Source organism: Cervus elaphus, chromosome 15 (genome assembly GCF_910594005.1).
Source record: "Cervus elaphus chromosome 15, mCerEla1.1, whole genome shotgun sequence".
Taxonomy (NCBI): Eukaryota; Metazoa; Chordata; class Mammalia; order Artiodactyla; family Cervidae; genus Cervus; species Cervus elaphus.
The window spans coordinates 63,786,481-63,809,876 of NC_057829.1; the positions used below are offsets into that span (position 1 = coordinate 63,786,481).

Sequence of the window (23,396 nt, forward strand, 5' to 3'; positions counted from 1 at the left end):
TTGCCCATGTGATAATGCTGGCCAGGGCTGCCTCCCATAGAATGTTTCCTGACATTCCCAACTGGTCACCTTAAAGGGACAGCACGAAGGTGCTTATAGACCCTTCTTAGCTTGTGATCTCAGCTAAGAAGTTGCTCATTTGTTCATTTAACAAAACTTCATTGGGTAAGGGTAGAGGGAACAATGGACTAGACCGTGTACTTGGCATAAGGATGTAGATGGAAGAAAACAGATCTGGTGCTTGCCTTCCAGCTGCTTACATTCTGGGAACTAGCCTCTCCCTTTGATTTTCTCTGGCTCCTCTCCCTTGGCAGCATCTAGACTCTGTCATTCCTTTGGAATGCAACCCGACCTATACTGCAGCCTGCAGACAACTCAGGCTCACAGTCACCAAAAGCAGGACACAGGGACAAAATGCTGGCAGTTACTGGGTCTGACCATTCTTTAGCTTCAGTCCTTGAATGTAATTCGGCCTTGGGAACTTGAGCACTCAGGGTAGCCAGTGGTGTAAAGCTAAAACTGTCTATCTGTAAGTAGTTAATTCCATTTGGCCTCCCCGACCACATTCCCTGCCCACAGTATTTTTAAAAGTAGTCTCTGCACTATGCTCTCTCTTCCTTCTCCGTCTGCAATCCCTCTCAGTCTGAAAATACTTTTCCAAGCAGCTTTCCTTCTGTAATCAAATATGCCCTCTGCCCCCTACCATCCTGCCTCACCCTCACCCTGCCTTTCCAATTAGGGCTATGAAAGCCATCCAACTCCGCCAAAAGTTCATGCTTCCTAGCATCTCAGATTCCAGTCAGTCACAAAATAAGCATTAGCAAACCTGCCTGCGCTGTCTATGAGGCAGTTCCCCATTCATTTGTTTTCTAGGTAAACCAGAGTGACAATTTGAAACACAATACAAATTGAAGGAGGAAAAATTTCACCTTTCTTACCCTCTTTCACATTCACAACTATTTCAGTAGACATCTCACTTGTGAAAACTGTTTAACTTAAACGTTCTACAAAATTAACTGCTATTTTTCTCTATAGAACTTTACTTCAATATTATTTATTGAGAACCGCTTGAGTTTTTACAACCTACAGAGAAAATCTTATATATTCTTCACGAATAAGACCTACAGTATAAAAATGTAACTAAACTCATATGAAAGAAGGGGCTCCAGTCAGTTCTGTGTGATGAGATGCAACTTCAGAGTCTGTAAGACTCAATCTCTGAAATGTGAAGTGTGTGTGTTTGGTCAAGAAAAAAAATTATCGGACTTTCCTGGTGGTACAGTGGGTAGGAATCCTCCTGCCAATGCAGGGAACACAGCTTTGACCCCTGGTTCAGGAAGATTCCACATGCCTCGGATCAGCTGAGCCCGAGAGCCACAACTACTGAGCCTGCTGTTGCAACTTCTGAAGCCCACCAGCACGAGCTCTTGAGCCTGTGCTCTGCAAGAAAGTCACCACAGTGAGAAGCCCAAGCACTGCCAGCAAAGACTGCTCTCAACTAGAGAAAGCCCTCACACAGTAACAGAGACCTTGCACGGTCAAAAAAAAATCACCGATTATTTTGTGATTTTTTAATATCATGAAACATAAATTTCCACGAAGCCTAAAAACATTTTTAAAAAAGAGCCCAGGCTCTGGACTCAAACACAGTCCAGGTCTTACTCTCCTTTCCACTATGTACTTGCTCATAGAATTGGTATAAAAATTAAAAGAGAAAATAGATATAAATGTATTAGTCTAGCTTCATAATAGCTGGTAGCACAGACTGCTAGCTGCATACCCCCACATCTGTTCTTCTCTTTGGTTAGTAATATAATTCTGATTTTTATCTGGGCATATAGGCTCCCTTATAGCTAGGTGCAGCCATGTGACTAGGCCAATGAGTTCTGAGCAAAATCGTTGCCTGTGACTTCCAGGAGCTCTCCCTAAACAGAGACATTCTTCATCATCTTTATGCCTGTTATTGTCTGGACTCTAGATGTGATGGCTGGTGCCCCAAATACTATATTGGAGCATGAGGAGGAGGCCCATACCCTAGGGATGGCACTCCAGACGGCTAAAGAGTCTTTGATGAGCAGAGAGCTACCATTCCAGCACTGGACTTCCTGAGGATTTCTTTTCATAAAATATAAATTAATTTTCTCATTTTCACCATTATTTTTCAAAGTGAAGCTAATCCTAATTATGATTGTCATCATCATTTTATTAGCCCTAGCCCATAATCCTGTTCTCTCACAGATCTCACAGTCATCAGTACTACAAAGAATTTTGCCTTCAGTCTGATCTCTGTTGCCAACCCATTCATTCATGACTTTAATGAGAGGGCGCCTGGGTCCTCCCGGCCCCCGATGGCATACCTGCCATCACCACTGCATTCCTTCCCTTGATTCCCCCTCTTTCTGCATTCCTGATTCTAGGTCTTTCCCCACTTTCCATGACTTTTCTTGAAGAATTCTCAACTGACTGGATGAGACCGAACCACCCTGAAAGCAGAGGATTTGAAGTAGGTATAAAGGATGGGGAAGCATTCCAGGCGGGAGAAAATGTAAGCAAAAGGGGAAAGCAGATGGTGCATAATTGGAGCATTAGAAGCGGAGTGGCTGAAAGTTTCTGCTGAAGTTGGTAGGAGAGCCGATTGAATTGGGAAGGGCGGTGGGACCTCTGGAGGGTCTTTAAGGCTCAGTAGACGAGTTTGGACTTGATCCTGGAGAAAACAGAGTCACTACAAGTTATTGAGCAGGCAGTGACCCAAGGCAAGTGATGTTTCCAAAGGAATTAATCTGGCTGCAGTGAGCAAAACAGATTGAAGGCAGGAAGAGGCTGGAGACAGGGAGACTGCTATAAATCTTCCACCCAGTAATCAGTTGGTCAAACACTGTCAACAAACTTTGAAAGGGGCCATATGAAACAGCAAAATGAAAGTGTAGTGATTTCAGTTAAGCAGAATAAGAAATCTTAAACAAAGTCTTTCCCCAGAACTTCCCACACAGAGAAAGTAGCCAGTTTCCAAGTAATAAAAATGGGTTCAATCCTTCTGGAAAACAATTAGGCAGTATGGATCAAGAGCCTTAAGAATGTTCACACCCTTTGACCTAATAATTCCACTTCTGGGAATGCTAGGGAAATAATCCAAATGAGAGAAAGGGGGAAAAAATGCCTGGAGATCTTAATCACAGCACACTTGATAATAGCAAGTAACTAGAAACAATCTAAATGTTCAGCCATAGGGGGATGTTTAAGCAACTGTGGCTCTCAATTAAATGTTACTTAGCAAGAAGACCAGGCAGATGACACAGAAAATGCCCTTGACATAATTTGAGGAAAGCAGGATACAAAATGTGAATGTATATCACAAAACAGATGCAGGAAAAAAAAAAATCAGACCGAAAAGTAATATTCTCATCACTCCCAGTTGCTTCATGAAAGTGGAGGGACTGTAGATTTTGTTTTTCTCTTCAAAAAATTTTTTCTCCAATATGCTTTTGTGTTTACAGCTATTTAATTGTAGGAATATCAGGAGGATTCTTATTGTTTTGGCTTTTATGAAAATGTGTCAAATATGTATGACTTGTATTTTTAAAATAAGAAATGATTTTTCCAAAAAAACATATGCAGGAAGTATATGTAAATGCAGGAAAACCGTAAGAAATGATCATGTCATCACAGGCAGTTACTCGTATTCATCTTCTGTATGATGTGATTTTTAAAAAATACTATACTCTTTAGAGTGGGGGTCGGGTGCTGAGTTTAAATCCCCCCTAAGCTAGACCATGGCTAGATTATGTGGGAAGGAGGGAATAATGCATTCTTTGCACATTTATTGGAGAAATCAAGTGAGAAAATGTACAGAAGTCTCCGAGCACAGTGTTCTGCATTTAGGAAGCGCAGAGCCATGGTGGCTCTACTATCAGTAGCTGTTATTTTCTCTGTTCTCTTCTGTTTTCTGCCTCTTGCAGGCAGGTAGCTGTGCATTTATGAGGTGACCTCCAGAGGGAGGGACAGGATCCCTGGGCAGTTCCCTCAGCCTCACCCACCTCCTGCCCTGTGCAGCCAGCTTGGCTCCTCCCCACTCTCAGCCCATGTGCAATTTCTGCTCCTTCCTCTGCATTTGCAATGCCTTCCCCTCTGTCTGGACCACACTTTTGTGATGGTATATAATGGACTGATTGTAGAAGACAAAGTTTATTTTCAGAAGGAAGTTTTATTCTCCATATACTCAGCCAGCATGTCTTTAAGAATGGTTTTATGCTTTTAACACTTAGCTTGGAACATAAAATAGCCTTAGTTTGCTTAAATCATTCTGTTACAGCTCCCTTGACCCCTGTTTTTATACAAGTCCCAGTTTACAACCTTGTTCAGAGCTGCACACGTCCCTTTTAAGGGTCACTGGGATCAGGAGAGAGACAGAGGGGGGATAAGACAAGGGTGGCTCAGAGACCATCTAGGGCAAAGCAAATTAATGCCAAAAATGATTTTGAGGGATACTAAATGACACCACTAATTTCCCAACATCCTGCTTAATAAAACTTTCACACTGAGCCATATTTTCCAAGTTTCTCAAGGACTACTTAAGTGGGAACCCATTCAAAATGTTATTAAAGTCCAAGGAGACTATGTTTATTGGCTCTGCATGGACTGCTAAGCCTGCTGATCTATCAGGGGAGGCCTTGCACAGACTTCCCTGTTTCCAGCACATGGGGCACTGATGCTGTGGGAGGGAGGAAGAACCCCCTTCATTCCCCACCCTGACTTCTGTTCTTGAACCCAGGATATAGCCGGTCTGGCTATATGTGAGTCTTGGACCACAGATCCCATTGCTCCAAGAAGAGGGAAGCCAAGGGGGATGGTCACAGGAGAGAACAAAGCTGGCCTGGGACCATGTTGTTTTTCCCTTGGGGCTGCTGCTGGCCCCTTTGGCCAGCGCTTGCTCTTAAGTCATCCGGTTTCACTTTCCAATTCGAGTCTCGCTGTGACGTGAACTGACTTAGAACAAAGGCAGGGGCCCTGTCTTAGGTGCTGTTGTACTCCCAGCACCAGTCCCACCACTGGATGGTCAGTGGTGGTTTGATGAATAAAAGAACAAATGGATAAGCCTGTTTTCCATTTATTTCCACTCTGCGCATGTCTTAAGCCTCCTGGGCAGATGAAAAATTATGTTCGTTGCTATGTGTCAAACCGTCTTTCCTCATTACTGATTTTAGAACGAATTAGGACTTTAAAAGAAAAAAACCCTAAAACATTTAAACGCACAAGAAATCTGAATTGTGTAACTGTGTGGGGAGCAAAGCTACCCAGTGAACTGGAACCTCTATGCTGACCTGTGTGTAGTAAAAGAGAAAAAGTCTACAGTCTTGAAATAAAGAGAGAAAAGAAGGAAGGAAATGAGGGAGGGAGAGAAAAGAGGAGAAAGCAGCAGAGAGAGATTGAGAAAGAAATTTGTATTATGGTCATATGGCTTTGTAACCAAAAGCCTCAGTTTTCCCATCTGTAAATTGAGAGGTTGGACTGGATCAGTTTTCAGACTTTATGAGACATCATAATCACTTGGGGTGTGGTGGGTGATGGTGGATGCTATTAAACATGCAGATTCCTGAGCCATACCTCCAAAGGCTTTGACTGGGGCCCTGGGAACATGCATATGTAACAAGTGAAAGTGAAAAGTTGCTCAGTCGTGTCCGACTCTTTGCGACCCCATGGATTGTAGCCCACCAGGCTCCTCCATCCATGGAATTTTCTAGGCAAGAGTACTGGAGTGGGTTGCCATTTCCTTCTCCAGGGGATCTTCCCGACCCGGGGGTCAAACCCGGGTCTCCCGTATTGTGGGCAGACGCTTAACCGTCTGAGTCACCAGGGAATCCCGTATGTAACAAGCCAGCTGCAATTGTTTCAAGAGCTCACTTGGAAAAAAAAAAGACCCGATCCCCTCAGAGAGGATGTGGTTCTGACCCTTCAAGGTGGACTCTGGTAGGTGTACCAGTAACCCTCATCCCTTGTAATAGTCAACCACTTTAGGGCATGCTCTGGTTTAGGTGGGAATGATTCAAGAGTAAGTGCTGGAGGTAAAGGGAATGGCACATTAGCATCTTAGAAACCAGACAATTCTTTCAAGGTGACCTTTGCCTTGGTTGTTAGACTTGTTAAATGGGACCAGAATTAATGCAGGTGTACTCTCTCCCTGACTTAAAAAAAAAAAAATGTACAAAGTGAGAGTTGAGAGTTAGGTTTTATTTGGGGCAAAATGAGGACTATAGCCTGGGATACAGCATCTCAGATAGCTCTGAGAAACTGCTCCAAAGAGGTAGGGGTGGAAGGTGATTTTGGTGAAGGGGAAGTATGTGTAATCAAGCACATATTTTTTTGCAAAAGGTTTCTACTAGTCTCATGAAGGTTATTGCTAGTTACAAGGAACAGATGTCACCATGAAGGATTTTAGTGCTTTTCCAGATGTGAGGAGATACAAGAATTGGGTGCATAAAATTGACTCCTGAAAGATTCTATCGGAAGACTTGTTCTGCCAGTTTTTCCAAAGCACAGAGTGCCTCACTTCTGCTCTTCACCCTGAACTCCTTTCAGGGGGTGTTGAAAGTCAGCAACTGCAGCTGCACATGATTTAAGAGGTGCCCATAGCAAGTGCCCATGGTAACTGCGAATTTGTAGTGAACACGTGTGTGGGCCTTATGCTGTCCCCACCCCCATCTCTGCTGCTGGGTCATAGTTGTCACTGCAGTTTGTGGAAGGTGGTCTGGGAATCAGGTGAGCCAGGCAGATGATAAAGCAGAGATTTCAGGATTTAGCCAGATGCAAAATGTACCTTAAATTCACATATTCCAAAGCAAGAACCATCTCAGTTCACAATTACCTATGTAATAATATAGGTTAGAAAAATTTAAATAAGCAGCTCATGGTCCTGAAAGAGAGATGATTTGAGGGGAGGAGGGGAAGACAGCTCAAACTCGAGAACTTGTTGCTTGTACGGACTGCAGTTGGCTGATGGCTGCAGGTGGCTGGGGAGTGGGAGTGGATTTTGAAGGGCTGGCAGGAGTATCTGCTGGATGAGGGGTAGGACCATGCTTCCCCAGGGATCTCCGCCTTGCTTTTTCTGATTCCAAGCAAGCACCAGCATTTTATTGACTTTCCTAACACTCCACCCTGTCATGAAGAAATAACAGTGACCTTGAGACCCTGCCCTCACTCTGTCCAAACTTTATCTTGTTGCACAAGCTGACCTAATGCAGATCAAATGTGTTGTCCACCTCCTGGAAAGCCAGGCCCTGTCTGAGTCGGCAGTGGGGCAAACAGAGAGTGTTCAATGTCTTCTAAAAGATGGGGGAAGTGATGGGAAGGCTGGTCCCCTCGCCCTCCCCTCTACTTCTGCTCCTTGGGCCCTTTGTCTGGGCAGACCAGACTCGTCTGAGTGACCCTGAACAAGCTGAATTACTAGTAAATTAATGCCAGTAATTGGTGTATTTAGCTGAAGTGGGCAGCAGATCTAGGCCAAGGTGGTGTTTTACACTGTACCTGTGAAATCCGTATCCAAAGAGCTGGTTGACAGTCCTTGGCTATGTGGCTGTGAGCAAATGCTTTTAACCATTCTCAGCATCTGTTTTCTCACCTGCAAAATGGGGATAATAATTCCTGCATACCTAACACACGGAATTCTTACACGACTCACATTTGAGCAAGTCTACGACACATGGTATCAAGTGGTAGAAGGTACACAGCTTCTCCTATATTTCCCTCAGACGTGATTGTGAGGTTCACCTGAGCAGTTCATGCAATGGTTGTTTGAAGAATTCTACATGTCTAAATGTGATCTTAGACCACAGAGCCATATAAAATGTAACTTCTTAGTTTCATATTTTATCAATCTGCTAGGAGGTAGGGTGAACAGATAGCTGGTCCCACTGCCATCTGCCTGAACCCAGGAAAATATCTCCCATCCAGGTGATTTCAGAAATCTCCTGCCATCCTCCTTGCATTTGGCGGATCCCCAGTTCAGACCTGCACACAGCCTCTCCATCGAACATCATTTTCATCACATTGTCCCTCTTGAAGCAAAATGCCTTTTATGGGCATATGACCTCAGCACCCTCCAATTTGGTCTTTGAAGCAACCTCCCTTCTCTGCCCTCAGGACCAGCCACATCTTTTCCATCCCTCGGCTTATTCCTTGAGCCAGCACTGCTGGGTGGAAAACTCTTGTCTCTTCTCTCTTCTTTCTTCAGACTCAGTCCTTCCTTTAAGGGAATATCCTCTGATGTTATGTCCTCCTCCAGGGGCTCTTCCTGACCCAGGGATCAAACTTGTGTCTCCTGCATTGGCAGCTGGAGTCTTTACCACTTTACCAGTCTTTGAGACCTGGGAAGCCCTGAGTTCCCACATGTTTGTCTAAACCATCATCAAGCCCTTTTCATCTTCCAGTAACAATATTTCTGAGGGTCCCCCTTTTCTATATAGTGACGACAGGCCCTCACCTGAAGTTCCTGTCTCTCTAGTGCCACCCACCCCCCACTCCAGGTCATCCCCTATCTGGACTGTTACTTGAATCATCCTGACATTGCTTTAGTCCTGTCCCTCCCTGCTTAAGAATCACGAGAACTCCTCATTAGCTGCCAAGTCAAGTCTAGACTCCTTCGCCTCACTTTCAGGCTCTCCAGAATCTGACCCTCCTTGGGAGACATGACAGCTATCTTAATATTTTTGAGGGGCTGTCAGAGAGAAAAAGGATTAGTCTGATTCTGTGCTGCTCCAGCAGCAGAGGGAGATCACAGGCAGAAATTACAGGGAGACCTAAGTGCCTCAATAGAAAGAATTGTTCTTTCTTTTCAGTGTGCGAGTGTGGATGGCAGGGGTGGTCGTGGTGGAGAGCTTGCACTTATGGAGCCCTGACGATGCACGAATACTGTGTGTGACACTCATAGAATTGTTCTCTGCTCACCAATGTAAGGTAGCAGGAGGTAATAGGTACTGCAGTTCCAAGCTGAACAGCGATTGTGTGAGATTTCTGAGAGTTTTAGACAGAATATTGTTTGTTTCCTAAATCCGTGACTGAAGACAACAGAAGGGATATTTTAGATTATCAGGAAAATATGTGTTTGTTTTGAATGTCTCGTGTTCAAGTTGTAGGTTTGGATTGGAGAGACAGGCAGAGGCCACATTATGTAAAGCCCTGTTGCCCATGGTGAGGAATTTGGCCTCAAAAGCAGGAGAGTGACATGATTCTAAAATGGAAGCAGAAGACCAAAGAATGAACTTTCTAACCAATGAACTTTGCAGCGAGTGAACATGGTGGGCCTCGGGTAGCAGTGAGCGCCCAAACCCTGGAGTGGGTCTGCCAGGGATGCTGTAGAGTGGGACAGGGCTCCAGGAGGGATGACTTCTAAGAACCCCATTACCTCTGACCTTCTTGCTGTTCAGCCTCACCCCTTCCAACCACCACCCTACACCTGGTCTCCCTTTAGGATCTCTTCAGCTTCTGCTGGGAGGCCGCACCAAACTGTCTCCCCACCCTGCATCTTCTCTCCACAGCTGCCCTGCTCTCCTTTTTGTTGTTCAGTTTTGACCTCCCACAACAATGCTCTTGAGAATAAATTATTATAAAGGTGCACCAAGAGACTGACCAAATAAGCTATTGTACGTTTGAACAATGGAATATTATGTGGCCATTTACATTGAGGTAATGGAAAAAAATTTAACAACATGGAAGGATGGGCACCATATATGGTTATGTGAAATAAGCTGTTGACAATGTGGTCTGATTTTTTAAAATTAACAAAAAATACACATAGAAAAAATACTAGATGATGTGCACATCAAAATGTTGTCATATTCTCTGGTTAATAGGATTGGAGGTATTTTCTTTCTATGTTTTCTAAAGTTTATAAAATTAGCACTTTTTTTGGCTTTTACAAGTTGTTTTTTTTTTTTTTTTTCATTTTACTGTTCATCAGAGCCATTTCTTCGTTAATTCTGACCTACAGTAATCTTTTCTGTCTCTTGATCTCATTGTTGGTTTTATGTAGTCCAGCACATGACTATACACTGCTTTGTGTTAATATAAGATTGTTTCATTCACACTGGTTTTGCATGTCAGATGAAGAAATTTTTCTCTGGCCAAATTGTGACTTATTTTCTCATTTTCCCCATCAGTTAGCACTGTGCAGGAATTGAGCCTTTGATGGTGGCTTGGTGCTGGGTCCTCACAGTGCCACATAACCTACCTGACTTTCCAGGCAGACTCTGGGCTGGGGGCTAACCTCAAAATCCACAGTTCCCATGGGTGTGGTGAGCCCCGTGAAAGTGGGGCTTGGTTTCTGACCCAGGTACCCAGTCACTGGCATCTAGACTCTCACCCCATCACCCTGTTCTGCCTCTGTCTTCTCTAGTGATCGGATCCAGAGACCTGGGAACCTAAGGCCAGGTCCAAACTCCAAACCAACTGTCCTCCAGTAGCTGGAACACCGTTGAAGACTGAAAGGTCACTTTGCAATCTGTTCTCATTATTTGTGAACAGCTTTAGAATTGAGGGGGTCTTTAGTGACTTCCATTCTTTCTGAAATTATCCCATGTCCTTTTCTTGAAGAGCGGATCTTATTGCCCCGTGTCTGCTGTGGTCTGGGTACCATGCCAGGCAGTAGCTCTGGAAAGCTGACAACAGGACCCCGGTTTGGGAGGCATCCCTTTGTTCTTGGGCTTAGTCGGTGCTGGGAGGCAGCTGTTCTCTTGCACTTGAAAAGCAAACCCCCTGAAATGACCTCTGCAATGACTTCATCATGCTCTTTTTACTACACAGGCCATTCAGACTTTAGCGATCACTGTGTGGCACTGTTAACATCTCTCTCCCATCACTAAATCAGAGGGTCGGCAGAGCTTACTTAAGGCTCAGAACAGGAGACCCTGCTGTTTCCTTGACAGTTTGTTTCAAGTGCATTCAGACAGGATACTTGAAGGGCTGTCAGGTGGAAGGAGAACAAGATTTACTCTGTAACCAAATCCCGCTGATCTGCAGCCCTAACCCTGCTCGTCTGCCACTTTCCTCCCTCTCCCTCACCACAGGCCTGCACAGACCTCTGTGCAGCCTTGCCGGGATGACTTCGGCAGCCTTCTCCCAAGTCTGCCTGCCTGTCCAGTCTTGCTCCTCTAATCCTTCCTTAGAGAGCCTAAGTGATCTGTATCAGTTGCAGATCTCATCACACCATACCTCTGCTTAAAACCCTGTAATACTTCTGCACTGCCTGCGGGATAAACCCTAAACTCCTTAGTGTTGCTTTTAAGACCCAGCCCCTGCTTGGCTCTCCAGCTGCATGCCTTGCCCAGGCTGTCAGCCACCATGGAACCCCTTGCAAACTGAACCCCAGATGCTCCAAGTCTTCGCTGAGAACATTTCCCCTCCTCTCTTCACAGCTGGGGCCTCCCTGGTGGTTCAGTGGTAAAGAATCTGCCTGCCAAGCAGGAGATGCAGGTTCGATCCCTGGATAGGGAAGATCCCCTGGAGGAGAAAATGGCAACCCACTCCAGTATTCTTGCTTGGAAATCCAAGGTACAGAGGAGCCTGATGGGCTACAGTCCACGGGTTTGCAAAAAAGTTGGGACACAACTTAGCGACTAAACAATAAAACTTCCAGCTCATCTGCCTTCCAGGTATTCCTTCAGATGTCACTTCCTCCTACCCCGTCACCCAAGACCAGGTTGGGTAGTCTGTCCTCTCAACAAGTGTCTAGTTTTACTTATCATGTTTCTTGTCATCTTATCTTGTAATTGCCTGTTTACATGTATCTTCCTTTCCAGACAAGCTCCTTGAGGGCTGGGACAATTTTTTTTAAATTTTTTAATCTTTTTTGGGGGGGTAGAGTGGGGATGGTTTTATTTATCATCATGCCCCCAACACAAGATACTCAATAGTTAATGAATGAATGACAGATGACATAGCAAAGATGACAGATGAAGTTTTAGGGGGTTAAATTTCCACTCTGTGTACTGAACAACTTGCTAACAACTGGCTCAGGTACAAAAAAAAAAGGAACAAATTGGCCCACCAAACCCACCAGTGAAAACCCTGTCCCTGTAAGTCTCCCAGAGCCTAAGTGGTCCTAGGCAGGGAGCTCCTTCAGATGGCAGGTGGAGGACATACCCTCCACTCTTCCCCTATCTGTAGGAGGGCACAATTAGATTCACTTCTGGGGATAAATGATCTGAGTTGGGGTCCCAGTTCTGCACTTACTGTGAGACCTTGAGCAAGTCACACCCTCTCTGAGCTTTCCTTACCTGTAAAACAGAGATGATACCTGCACTGCCTACTTCAGATTTTGGGAGAACCAAATGAGATCACCTATGTTAGAGTACTTTGTAAAAGCCTTAACATCAAATGAAAAGTAGTATTATTTACCATGTAATCTTCAGGACTTGAAGCTTCACCAACTAATTTTAGCTTTGCAACTACATTAGAAAACCAGGCGTCATGTGGAAAGGTGTACTGCTGCAGGGGGAGCTGAGACTCAGAGCAGAGAGATCTACCTGCCTGAGCCTCACCACTGCCCTAGGGAAAAGGCAACAGTGAGGATCAAGAGCACCTTTTTAGTTAGGATCTGTCAAAGACCCATTGTTCCTGCCATCAGAGAGATTCCTTGGAGCCTATTACTAACCAAGGGGAGTATGACCCCAGAGTCTTAAATCTCCACGAAAACAGCAGATACAAAAACTACACAGGCAACAAACCTTCCCCATGGGCCCCTTGATTTACACTTCAAATCAAGAACAGTTGACAGCATTTCACTTCCCCTTTGGCAATACAAACCCGATGAAACTATTTAATTTAAAGGCTTTTTATTAGGAACCAGGGGAATGAGCTGCTTATCCCTCTGTAACAGTCTAGAGCAGGTCATCAGGCCCAGGAAGGAGAGTGTCAGAGATTCTGTGGTGTGACTCGCTGCACTTGCTTAGGGCCCGGAAGGAAAGGCGGTGGCGACAGAGGGCGGCAGGAACCCAGCCAGACACCCAGAGCCTGGGGAGAGCAAGCCCTCTGCCTTCCTTCCTCCATTCGAGGCTGGGACGCGTCTCAAGACGGAGAACACGGCTGGCGTGGGCAGGGCATCAGTGCTGGCTGAACCCTGGTTCCATGTGGTGCTACTTCACTTGCCTGCCCTCCACTCCTCTTGCCTTTTAGTGATCAGGTATTTGAAGAACTCATACACAGACCAAGCGATGGCTGTGGAGGGGATCTGGTAAATGACTCTAGCCTGCACCCCTCGGAAGTAGGCGGTCACCCCGCCTACTTGATACACCGTCCTGAAGGCACTAGCCATGCCTGTGATATGTCCTGTAAGGTTTGAGTTCAAAGCCAGGGATTCCTGGGTGTTGAGCAGTGTTTTGCAAACGTCCAGTGGGGTTGTGGCAGCGGCAGCTACAGCTCCTGCACAGGCTCCGGAGAGGACGTGGGAGCTGGGGTTGTACCGTCTCTGGGGGTTAAAGTGCTCCTGCAGGAACTCGTAGGTCATGAAGTGAATGGCTTGGAAGGGAACGTTCATGGTGAGCTGGGTGGTGTAGCTGCGGTAGAAGGCCCCGGCCCCTTCGTTTTGCCACACTGCCCGTACACAGTCTGTCACCCGGTGGTACGGTGAGTTGTACATCTGCATCCTCTGCTTGACCACTGGCGGTGCCATCAGTGAGAAGGGAATGGCGAGAGCATTCAGCCGGTGAGCAGGAATGTCCAGGAGCAGAGTCCCAAGTCAGTGGATCAGCCAATGGATTGGAGAGAGAAAAAAGTATGAGTGAGTTGTCAGTTGGCCTGCTAAGTGAAAGCTTCCCCTTTTTGAGAGGAGGGGATAGGAGAGGGTTGATAAAGGGCTAAAAAATAATGGAACCACTTCCAGTAGGATTTAAGACCAACCAATTAATATATATCTACCGTTGAGAGACTCCATAGGGTTTCTTTGGAATAAGTACCTATTATTACTACCATCTTACTCTTTCATGAAGTCCCAGAACAAGAAAAGATTCAGTGGCAGTGAACATAATGACAAACATGCAGCCCTAACAATCCCAATCCTCAGGTACAGAGAATGCGGACCTCTTACAATATGAGGACACCTTTCTTCCACAGGAGGAAGAGCTGGAGAAGGGCTACCAAAAACAAAAGTCTTAGCCAAGAAGAGTGTGGCTTTAGTTTCCAAACACCTCCCACCCCCTCAAGCAGACTCATGGCGTGGCGTGAGTTTGAGATCTTCAGCTTAGCTTTGACCCCTTCCTTGCCGTGGTCTTGCCCAGACAGGTAAAGAACTGGAACTTTAAGGAACATGGAAACTGTGCTGTCCTTTCATATTTGTTTGGGGACCTCATTCTCCAACTGAAAAGCCAAGATCCAAGCAGCATGCAGGGACTAAGCTCTGCTAATGTTACTCTTTCATTTCTACCTCAACCATTATTTATTCCAACAAGAAAGGCAGTAGTTTCAAACGTCAAAATCCATTTTCATCTCTTTGAAGAGAAGTGAAATAATCTGCTAAATTTTTTAGATCAAATCCACTACAAAGTGGACTTTCAGGAAGGCCCAGGAACAGACCACAGACAGTCTCATACGTTTTTCTAGGGAACCCCCAGATTAATTAAATCTCAATGAATATGCTTCCCACCTAAGGGAATCTTCCTAAGCACTGAGAGCGTGAAGGGAGCGCCCTCTACTGGTAACACAATGTAATACAACAGGCTTTCCCACCAAAACTGATGGTGTGCTCCCTGGCTTTCTTCTGCAAACCCAAAACAAAGGAAAAGCCTGGAGATGTAGATGAAGCTGCCCACAAGGGAAAGGGTGAGGAATCATTACCTTCCACTGGATTCATGGCAGCATCATGAAGTAATGTTGCCACACACCCAGCCGCACCTGCAAAGGAAAAAACAACTGCCACATGTAAGGCCAGGAGGGGGTGAATGACTCAGGGAGACCCCAGAGTGAAGGGGAGTGGCTGTGATAACCACACCAGGCAGAGGGGATACTAACAGCCAGTTTAAAAGACGGGAACCCACTGCTTCTAAATGCCTCTTGAGAGAAATGAGGGTATTTGTTCCCTCTAACTTACTATGGCCATCAGTCTATCATACAAAGGCCAGGAAGAGTCTGAGAGAACAGCCCGGATTTCATCAACAAAGATGGCTCTGAGGACTGATGCAGCTCATGCCCCAGATAGGAAGCTGATCCACTGTGGCCCGGGGATGCCAGCACATCAGCCCACTGGAGGGAGCACACGAGGGGCAGGCGACTAGGTCTCCACCACAGAACCTCATCTACCTGTCCTGCTGCCCCATGCTGCCCAGCCTGTCTCCAGATCCTAACAGCTGTCCATCTAGACTTTTCTCTCAGGGCCCGAACTACCCTAACCCTCACCCTCTGCTCTCCCCTTTCACTTTGGTTTTCTCCAGGCTGCTATCCCTTCCCTCACTCCCATATAACCTTCATCCTTTGGTTTCTTTGGACAAAAGACCCAGGCCCCACCCCCATTCACTTGTTAAGCTCTTGTCTTGTCCTCTGTGACACAAACTGCCTCTGGGCAATTGGGATCCTGAAAATGTGAGGCGAAGAATTGAGGCTCCATTAATGCCTTGCGTGGGTAACTGGGTCACTTCCAATCCTACCCCAAGGAGCAGGATTAACACCTGACTAACAAGAAATACACAGAGTGGGTAGCTCAGAGTGTGTCTCTACATTGTCAGGGCATTAGAAGTTGATGCCAGGGAGAAGATGAAAGAGTCAAGCAAGTACATAAGGAAGGATACTATAACCATTTGTTGAGGTGCCCAGAAGAAGGCGTGGGGTGGAAGCAGCTCATTGTCTTAGAACATCAGGTTTGGAAGTCCCTTCTCTATAATCTGGCCTACCCCAGCCCAAAGCTGCAGCTTCAAACCATGCTGAGACTGGAAAGCACTGACAGCAGCAAAGCCCAAAGAGTTGAGAAAGTGGGAGAACCAGCACAGGAAGGCTCAATACCATTGGCAATATGGCTATTGCCCCCAGGGTGGATTACATCACTCAATGTCTTTTTTAACTTTTCATAGCAGGCAAAATAGAGGGCGTGGGCAGGCCCTGCGCCTGTTGCTGTGACGTTCAGGCCTCGCATGGGCCTCCACAGGCCCTCCGTTCTTATAATCTTCCAGAGGGCCTCCAACACATTGCGATAGCGGGCGGCTGGATCTGGCTGTAGGCTCTGCATCCGGGTCTGAAAGTACAGAATGGAGAAGTGCAGTGTCAGGGATCTGACGGCTCACCCAGTCTCAGCACTCAGGCCTGAGCTCTGGGCAGACTTCTATGTGAAGTCGCGTCAATATGTAGAAGTGATACCTGGCATCCAGTTTTACTGCCTTCCAAATCTATATCCAATCTTTCCAAGCCTTTTTTTTTTTTCTTCCTGGTCATCTATGACTCTACAGGCTTCCTTGGTGGCTCAGCAGTAAAGAACCCATCTGCCAATGCAGGAGAGGTGGGTTCAATCCTTAGGTTGGAAAGATCCCCTGGAGAAGGAAATGGCAACCCACTCCAGTATTCTTGCCTGGGAAATCCCATGGACAGAAGGAACCTTCCAGGCAACAGTCCACAGGGTCTCAAAAGAGTTGAACACAACTTAATGACTAAACAATAACACATGACTCTATGATTAGAACACCATTATTTTCCCTCAAAAAATTACTCCTTGATAAGTGTTCTTGAACTTCAAAGTGATTCAGAGCCTCAGCAACAAATATTAAGCCTGTGTTTCAGGAGAAGTTGCTTTTGTATCTTAATAAACTCAGGCTGAGAGCTCTTTACAAGTGGATTCTAAAGTTAGCTATTTACTGTCTACAATATACTTTATTACTACTGAAGACTGATCCTGGGCCTGCTTCCTGATCACATACTAATGAGATGAGGACTCAATCTCTGACATAAGCTTGATGATAATCTGACTTCTTCAGAATATTTGGCATTGGCAGCTGGGCCTGCACATTACAGTTTTGGCAGAAATAACATTCCTAATAGATGCTGCTCTAGTTTCCTGGGAAAGAAAGTTTACCCTCAAACTATGAAGGTGGAAACCAATCTAGTCTCTAAAACTGAGGGAGATTCCAGATTTCTAATCTAAACTGGCTAAATCCCAAAACTGGCATCAATGAATAAAAATTAATCTCAGTGAAACATAACCCTTGGAATCTCCAGAGGATTCAATGACTGGAATGAATGTATATGGTAGATATCCTGACAATCTTGGACAAAGTTTTATTGAAACTTGGGAAATTAATCTTACAGTTCACAAATCAGCAACTTTCTCTGGAAGATGAGTCTACAGGGCAGATCTCTTGTCTACTGACCCATTTCAAGGCTAAGGTGGCTTGGAGACTATCAGTATAAAATCAATGTCCAGTGCCTGCAATACAGTAGGCACTCAAGATTTGTTTGTAATGGAAGAATGAAGAACCTTAGTTTTGTTTACACCAGTTCAAAAAGACCATTAGTGAACCAATAGGGGCAACTAATGCCCAAGTACAGTTTAAATTCCTACTTCATTCCTGTCACTGATTCAATCTGGATTGAACAGCTGGAACCTTCCTATTGTCCATCTAATCCAAGAGTAATGTCTCTTCTCAAAAGTATGGGAGAAAACAATCTAACCAGATTAACAAGTCCTAGTTAGCTGCAAGCAATCCACATTCTTCTAGAGTTATTTTCTCCTTCCACCTACCAACAAAGAACTGGATAAAAGATTAATTATTTGAAGTTCAATCAGAAATACACAGGATCTTATCACAATGTGATACATTCTTTTTTACTTCTCAATAAAAAACACAAAACAACCAAAAAACATTAATTTCCAATAAAGAATGTGTTTACTGATCTTTCACATCACCTGGGAGGATAAAATTCATCAGAGGAGTTATTCAAGACTACAGGCCTTTGCTGGGTAGGGACACTAATAGATAAACTGGTAACTTAACAACTGTGTGTTTCCACAGGTTTGTTAAAAAACTAATCTTGTATTGAGGGAATGTTTAGAAATCACAGTGTTCTACTGGAGTCAGTATCATATTTGGGTAACCAGACTTGAAGGTCTGGCTTCAGAGGCCTGGAACCGTTTACCCACAAGAGAAACCTGGATGGTGGTAAGTTACATTGAACATTTTACACACATGTCTAAATCTAATTCACAATTCTAACTCAATGAAGATACACCCTCATGGAGAGGACCCAGGCCTAAGCCACACCAAATATAAAAACAAACATGGCTTCCCAAATTTGTGAGTCAATAAATCTTTCAGAGAAAGATGAAATCTCTAAGTAAGAATTAACAAATAGTCTTCGATATAAAAAAACACTGCCTGGCTTTGAAGAAAAGTCAGACTAATAGGGAAGGAAGCAGTGTGGTAAAAACAAGCCACATTTCGGTATGAAAGCCTGAGTAGGAGCCCCAGCTTTGCTGGCTGTGTAGTCTCGGGTATGTCACTTAACCTCTGAGCTTCAGGCCGTCATCTATAACATGAGACCAAGGATGGCTAGTGCACAGGGCTACTGGGGGGATTCAGAGTTAAAGCATGTAAAAGCCATTGCTAATTTATGAGGTGTCAGAAATACAAGGCTTTTTATTGTGTTCAAATATGATTCTCAGAAATATTAGTTCATATCTTAGAGTTTACAGATCATGGCAGCATTGTTTCATTTACCAGTTTTTGAAGGTATGGATGGGCAGCTAACTGCTCTTTAACCACTATATAGATTTTAACCATATAGATCAGGCTTGATTTTTTATTTTTTGTTTTCACCCTAAAGTTCCTCTATGGCTGTAATGATCGATCTGTCCAGCTGTTCATCTGCAGGAAGAAGCACTATTGTGAAATTCTGTGCCTTGCTTGGTTCTGGAAATCTGCTTTTGGGAGGCTGTATGGAAGGCTGGGGAGTCAGACTTGGTTTAAATCATGGCTCTGCCACTAACTGTGTGACCGTGGGCAAGTTACTTAACTTGCCTCCTTCATCTATAAAATAATGAAAACGGTGTTTACTTCATGGAGCTGTTCCAAGGATTAAATCAATAACTGCAAGGCACATCAGACAGGGCATGACAAACATGAGCAATTGCCATTTACTGAATACTTATTATTAGATACAAGAAAATCAAAGAAGCCAATGTTTTCATCTCCTAATCTTCCATTGGTTTTTTTTTTTTTTCTTTTTTTTTTTCTTCCATTGGTTTGAAAAAGATCTATTTCCCTTTGTTTTTTTCTCCTTAACTTACAGATTTATTTGCTTCACCACTGCAAAGCCAAAAAGCAGCACCTTGGTGACAGGTGCTTAACAAGATATTGAGAGGAGTTCCGACTGAAAGGCTGCAGAACCTATCCTTTTAGATAGTCTGGTGCTTGCCTCTGAAGCACAGAGGAGGAAAACTGGAATTCACTTGCACTCCCAAACCTCCCTATTATGACCATGGAAATAGCTGGCTGAATAACTGTAGCCTAGCCAGGCTATGCTGACTTCCTATGGTCCCTCCCAAGGATATTTAAGTCGACCTGACCCTGATAAGTGGCCTGGGGATGCACAGTCCTGCATGCCAGAGGCACTGTCAGCTTTCACTGGCAAACACTGTGGTTGCCCTTTAGGCTCCAACACAGATACCTGCCTCTAGTCTTAGGGTACTTTGGGCTGCTCTTCCTCTCTGCCACCTATTTATGGTAAAAGAGGAAGAAGGGCTGCCTAGGGACAAGTAAACTGGGATGCCCCTTCTGAAGGAAGAGATCTGAATTTTACTTTCAAGTCTGCACAACAGTATCTACTGCTGTAAACCCTTCTGAAGGAAGAGATTTGAATTTTACTTTCAAGTCTGCACAACAGTATTTACTGCTGTAATCAGTATTAACTGACCCTGAGTCCTAATGGTCTCACCTAGTTTTTCCCTATAGTCATTTAAATCCCAGCATCTATGGCAAATGAAGATGATTCTTCTAAAATATGCTTTTGTATTTTTGAAAAATTTCTGAGCATTTTTTTTCCTCCAGATGAAATAATTATTTAATAGAGTGCTTTGAGGCATGACTGTAATGTTGTATTACTCATTAAAAAAAAAATTCCAACACTTATGTAAATGAATAAGAACTGTTCTTCAAAACAGTTACCTTGGAAGGCTACAAGTGACTTATTTCAGCAATGCTGCTGCATTTATGCAAAACATTTCTGGAACTTCTCTTTCTAAAGTGTTCCCTCAGTGGGTTTATCAGCTCAGGAGGACATCAGTCTCCTTGCTCTCCCGTCCTACCTTGTCTTTGACCCCCATTAGCATTACCCATTTTCATCTCCCACCTGAACTACCACATTAGATTCTGAATGGCTTCAATGACTAAAACATCAACTCCATCTTGTCAGAGGACAAAGACTTGCCCCATTTAAGGATATGCAGCCAAGTATTCTAGAGCAGCAGTCCCCAACCTTTTTGGCACCAGGGACCAGTTTCGTGGAAGGCAGTTTTTTTTTCACAGACGGCAGAAAGGAAGGGTGTTTTGGGATGATATGAGTACATTCCATTTATTGTGCACTTTACTTCTAATCTAATGCCGCCGCTGATCTGACAGGATCAGCACCAGTCCATGGCCTGGAAGTTAGGGACCCCTCTTCTAGAAGCATTTCTAACAGAGGAAGTTACAGATTGTTTACAACAAAAACAGTATTTATGTAAATATATGGAGTAAGGAGACAGTTGCCCAAGGTAGTGGGGCAACACTTAAATTGAATAGCTGTGGTAATATTTCTAAGTCAGTCACATTATTATATTGTATTTTTCAAGCCATTACTCTCCTTGATCCAGTTTTCATTTGATACCCATCCTGAAAGATAGCACCCTACACTATCTACTCTTAAACTCTACTCACAGTTCAAGTATAGTGAGGTTACTCTGCAGTTAGATGCTAACTTTTGGATACATAGCATTAACAACTCATATTCATTCAATCTAGACTCTATATAAATATCGGAATCTTTTTTACTTGTACTTATCTGTTTGACATTTCAATATTGTTAGAGCACTAGCCATCCTCTTACTCCTCTTTCATGGATTTTACCATTTTTTCTATTCCTCACAATTGACATGGGTATTTAAAATTCTAATATCCATTTTAGTCAAGTGCATTTACCAGTTTTAATGTATGGCCTTTGGTAGGAGTTACCTTGCAGTGTGCTAGAATACTCCTACCAGCTCAGTGTCATTTACAAAGCTTAACAAGCACATTCTCCACTTCCTCATCCACCTTACTAGTGAAAACATGAAATGGTACTGGAACCAGGGAGAAGCAGAAGAGACAGATTTTGCATCTCCCAAGTTAATACTTTCCTCCTGAACATGTAACTTTTCCCTAGTTTGAGAAGACATACATCCAAGAGCTGTGAGAATATTTTTCGACTCTTACCCTTAACATGTAAAGGAAGAACTAGTCTCTGTCAGTATATTTATTTCAATAGTCCCCTTGAGTTTACTTCTCACTCAACTTATTTAGTGGTGGCTCCTTTGCTAATGCACAAAAATAAGAACTGTAAAGAACAATGCATTCCCCCTCGTTACCCAGCTTTCTTCAGAAACACCGAGTCACCACCTAGTCTTGTACCCACTCAACAGCCTGCCTGGTGTGGATGAAATTACTTTTACTTTCCCAGGAATCATGCCCTCATGTTGGTCCCATTTCATTTTCTTCACACTAACATCTACTTTCTTCACACTAACATCTATTTTCCAATACTATCATGCCTCCCTTATAGGCAACTTTTCCCTTTTTGTCAACTTCAAGTGGCTAAAGATATATACTATGAGGTCCATCCCTCCTTGGAGGGGTGACGTGCTCCCTGCACATACACAACCCCAATCCCAGCTAAATTTTCATGTTCAGGAAATAGGTGGGGTATCAGGCCTGCTGCACAGAGAAACCGAAACTTTTCCCTGAACATGGTCCTTCCCGGATCATTTCCAGTCAGGAACTCTGAATTCTGACTGCACAATGATTTCCACTCACTCATCGATTAAGATTTAATAAGTAAATCTTTCATCTAACTGAGAGATCTCAGACTCTGGTTCCTGCCCTGTCACTTGTAAACACACAAGATGAGTTTGTAAAAGCAATCGGAACATCTCTAACTTTTAAGGTCCTATTCAGGGTCTTCAATAAGCGTTACCTTAATGAAGTTAGTAGCACTTACCTGTTCCTTTCCCATCCCACCCTATTCCTGTTTAGTCCCAGCTGGGATCCAGGGTTTTGGCTGACAGATTTTCTTCCCAGAGTCCCGATTCAGATCTCACTGACGGTTAGAAATGGGTCCCGGTTCCTGACCGGGATCAATTTCCAGCTGGGACCTTGCTTGCATGGAGTATCGGTCGAATAGTACGGTGATGGTAGGAGCCAGAAAGGAACCCCTGTCTGCTCTGCCTCTCGGCTGGGATCCTGGCTCCAGGCATGACCCAGGGGGTCGGGTCAGCCCCAGGTCGGGTTCGGAGCAGGTCCAGGTCTCACCTTGACGCAGTCGACGGGGTACATCACGCAGTGCTCCAGGATCCCTGCCACGGCGCCCGCCACCATGTGCGTGGTGACAGTGGCTCCAGCCGGCAGCGCCTCGTAGTCCGGGCTGGAGTCCGGATCCTGTCGAACCGGGGGCCTGCAGGCCCCGGCCTCCCCGCCGCTGGCCCCCCGGCCCACGCCCCGCTGCAGCCACCCGTCCAGCAGCGCTGACTCCCCGGGGCTCCGCCCCGGCCCAGCCGCCGGCCCCCCCGCCACACCGCCAGCACCCCGCCCCTCCAACTCCATCCACCCGGGCCAGCTGCGGCGCCCACCCTCGCCACCGCCGCCACTGCCGCCGCCCCCCAGCCCCGTCGCGTCTGCCTCAGGCGCGGCCCAGAGAGCCCGGGGCCTCCGGCTCCCGCTTGGCCCCGAGGACACGCCCCTCAGTCAGCCATTGGTGCAGCCGCCAAGTTAGCTCCGCCCCTTGTCTTACGTTAAAAAATTTGTCCGTGGTATTAGTGAAATTGCCTGTCATTCCTTCGCCCCGCGGCGTTGCTACCGCTTAGATCCCACCCCTTCCCCTTTGATCTTGGAAGCCTCTTGTTTATTGGCCATTTGATTGGTCAACAGGTAAGATCAACCCGCCCTCCGACTTTTCTGGAGGGCGGGAGAAACTTAAGGCTGAACTTTGATAGGCTCAACCACCCTTGATGCTTTGACCCCGGCCATTGGCTAGCATTACGTTGGGATCCGATTGGCTACAGGAAGAGGGCGAAGCGCCCAGGGCTACCGAGGCGGAATTTGGGCCCCAGACTGGCGCCGGGGGAGCTGTGTGCGCTGCAGGCTGCATCGCTTTGGGGGGTGGGGAGGGAGAGGGGGAGGGGGAGGGGAAGGGCGGTATTCGGCCTTCAA

At 45.2% G+C, this 23,396-nt stretch overlaps 1 protein-coding gene across 2 annotated transcripts; it reads right to left on the reverse strand.

Annotated features, from left to right (window-relative positions):
* Window positions 1-12,804: 12,804 nt before the first annotated feature.
* On the reverse strand, window positions 12,805-22,901 carry SLC25A28 (solute carrier family 25 member 28). 2 transcript variants are annotated; one of them, XM_043926271.1, is made up of 4 exons: window positions 22,500-22,901; window positions 15,976-16,204; window positions 14,818-14,874; window positions 12,805-13,644 (listed from the first exon to the last, which is right to left on the reverse strand). In XM_043926271.1, exons 1-4 carry the CDS (start codon window positions 22,788-22,790, stop codon window positions 13,127-13,129), a joined length of 1,095 nt encoding a protein of 364 aa, XP_043782206.1. In that variant the 5' UTR covers window positions 22,791-22,901; the 3' UTR covers window positions 12,805-13,126. The 2 variants fall into 2 exon arrangements, with proteins under 2 accessions (XP_043782206.1, XP_043782207.1); XM_043926272.1 differs by lacking the exon at window positions 22,500-22,901 and having other exon boundaries at window positions 16,035-16,144.
* Between the last annotated feature and the right edge of the window lie 495 nt (window positions 22,902-23,396).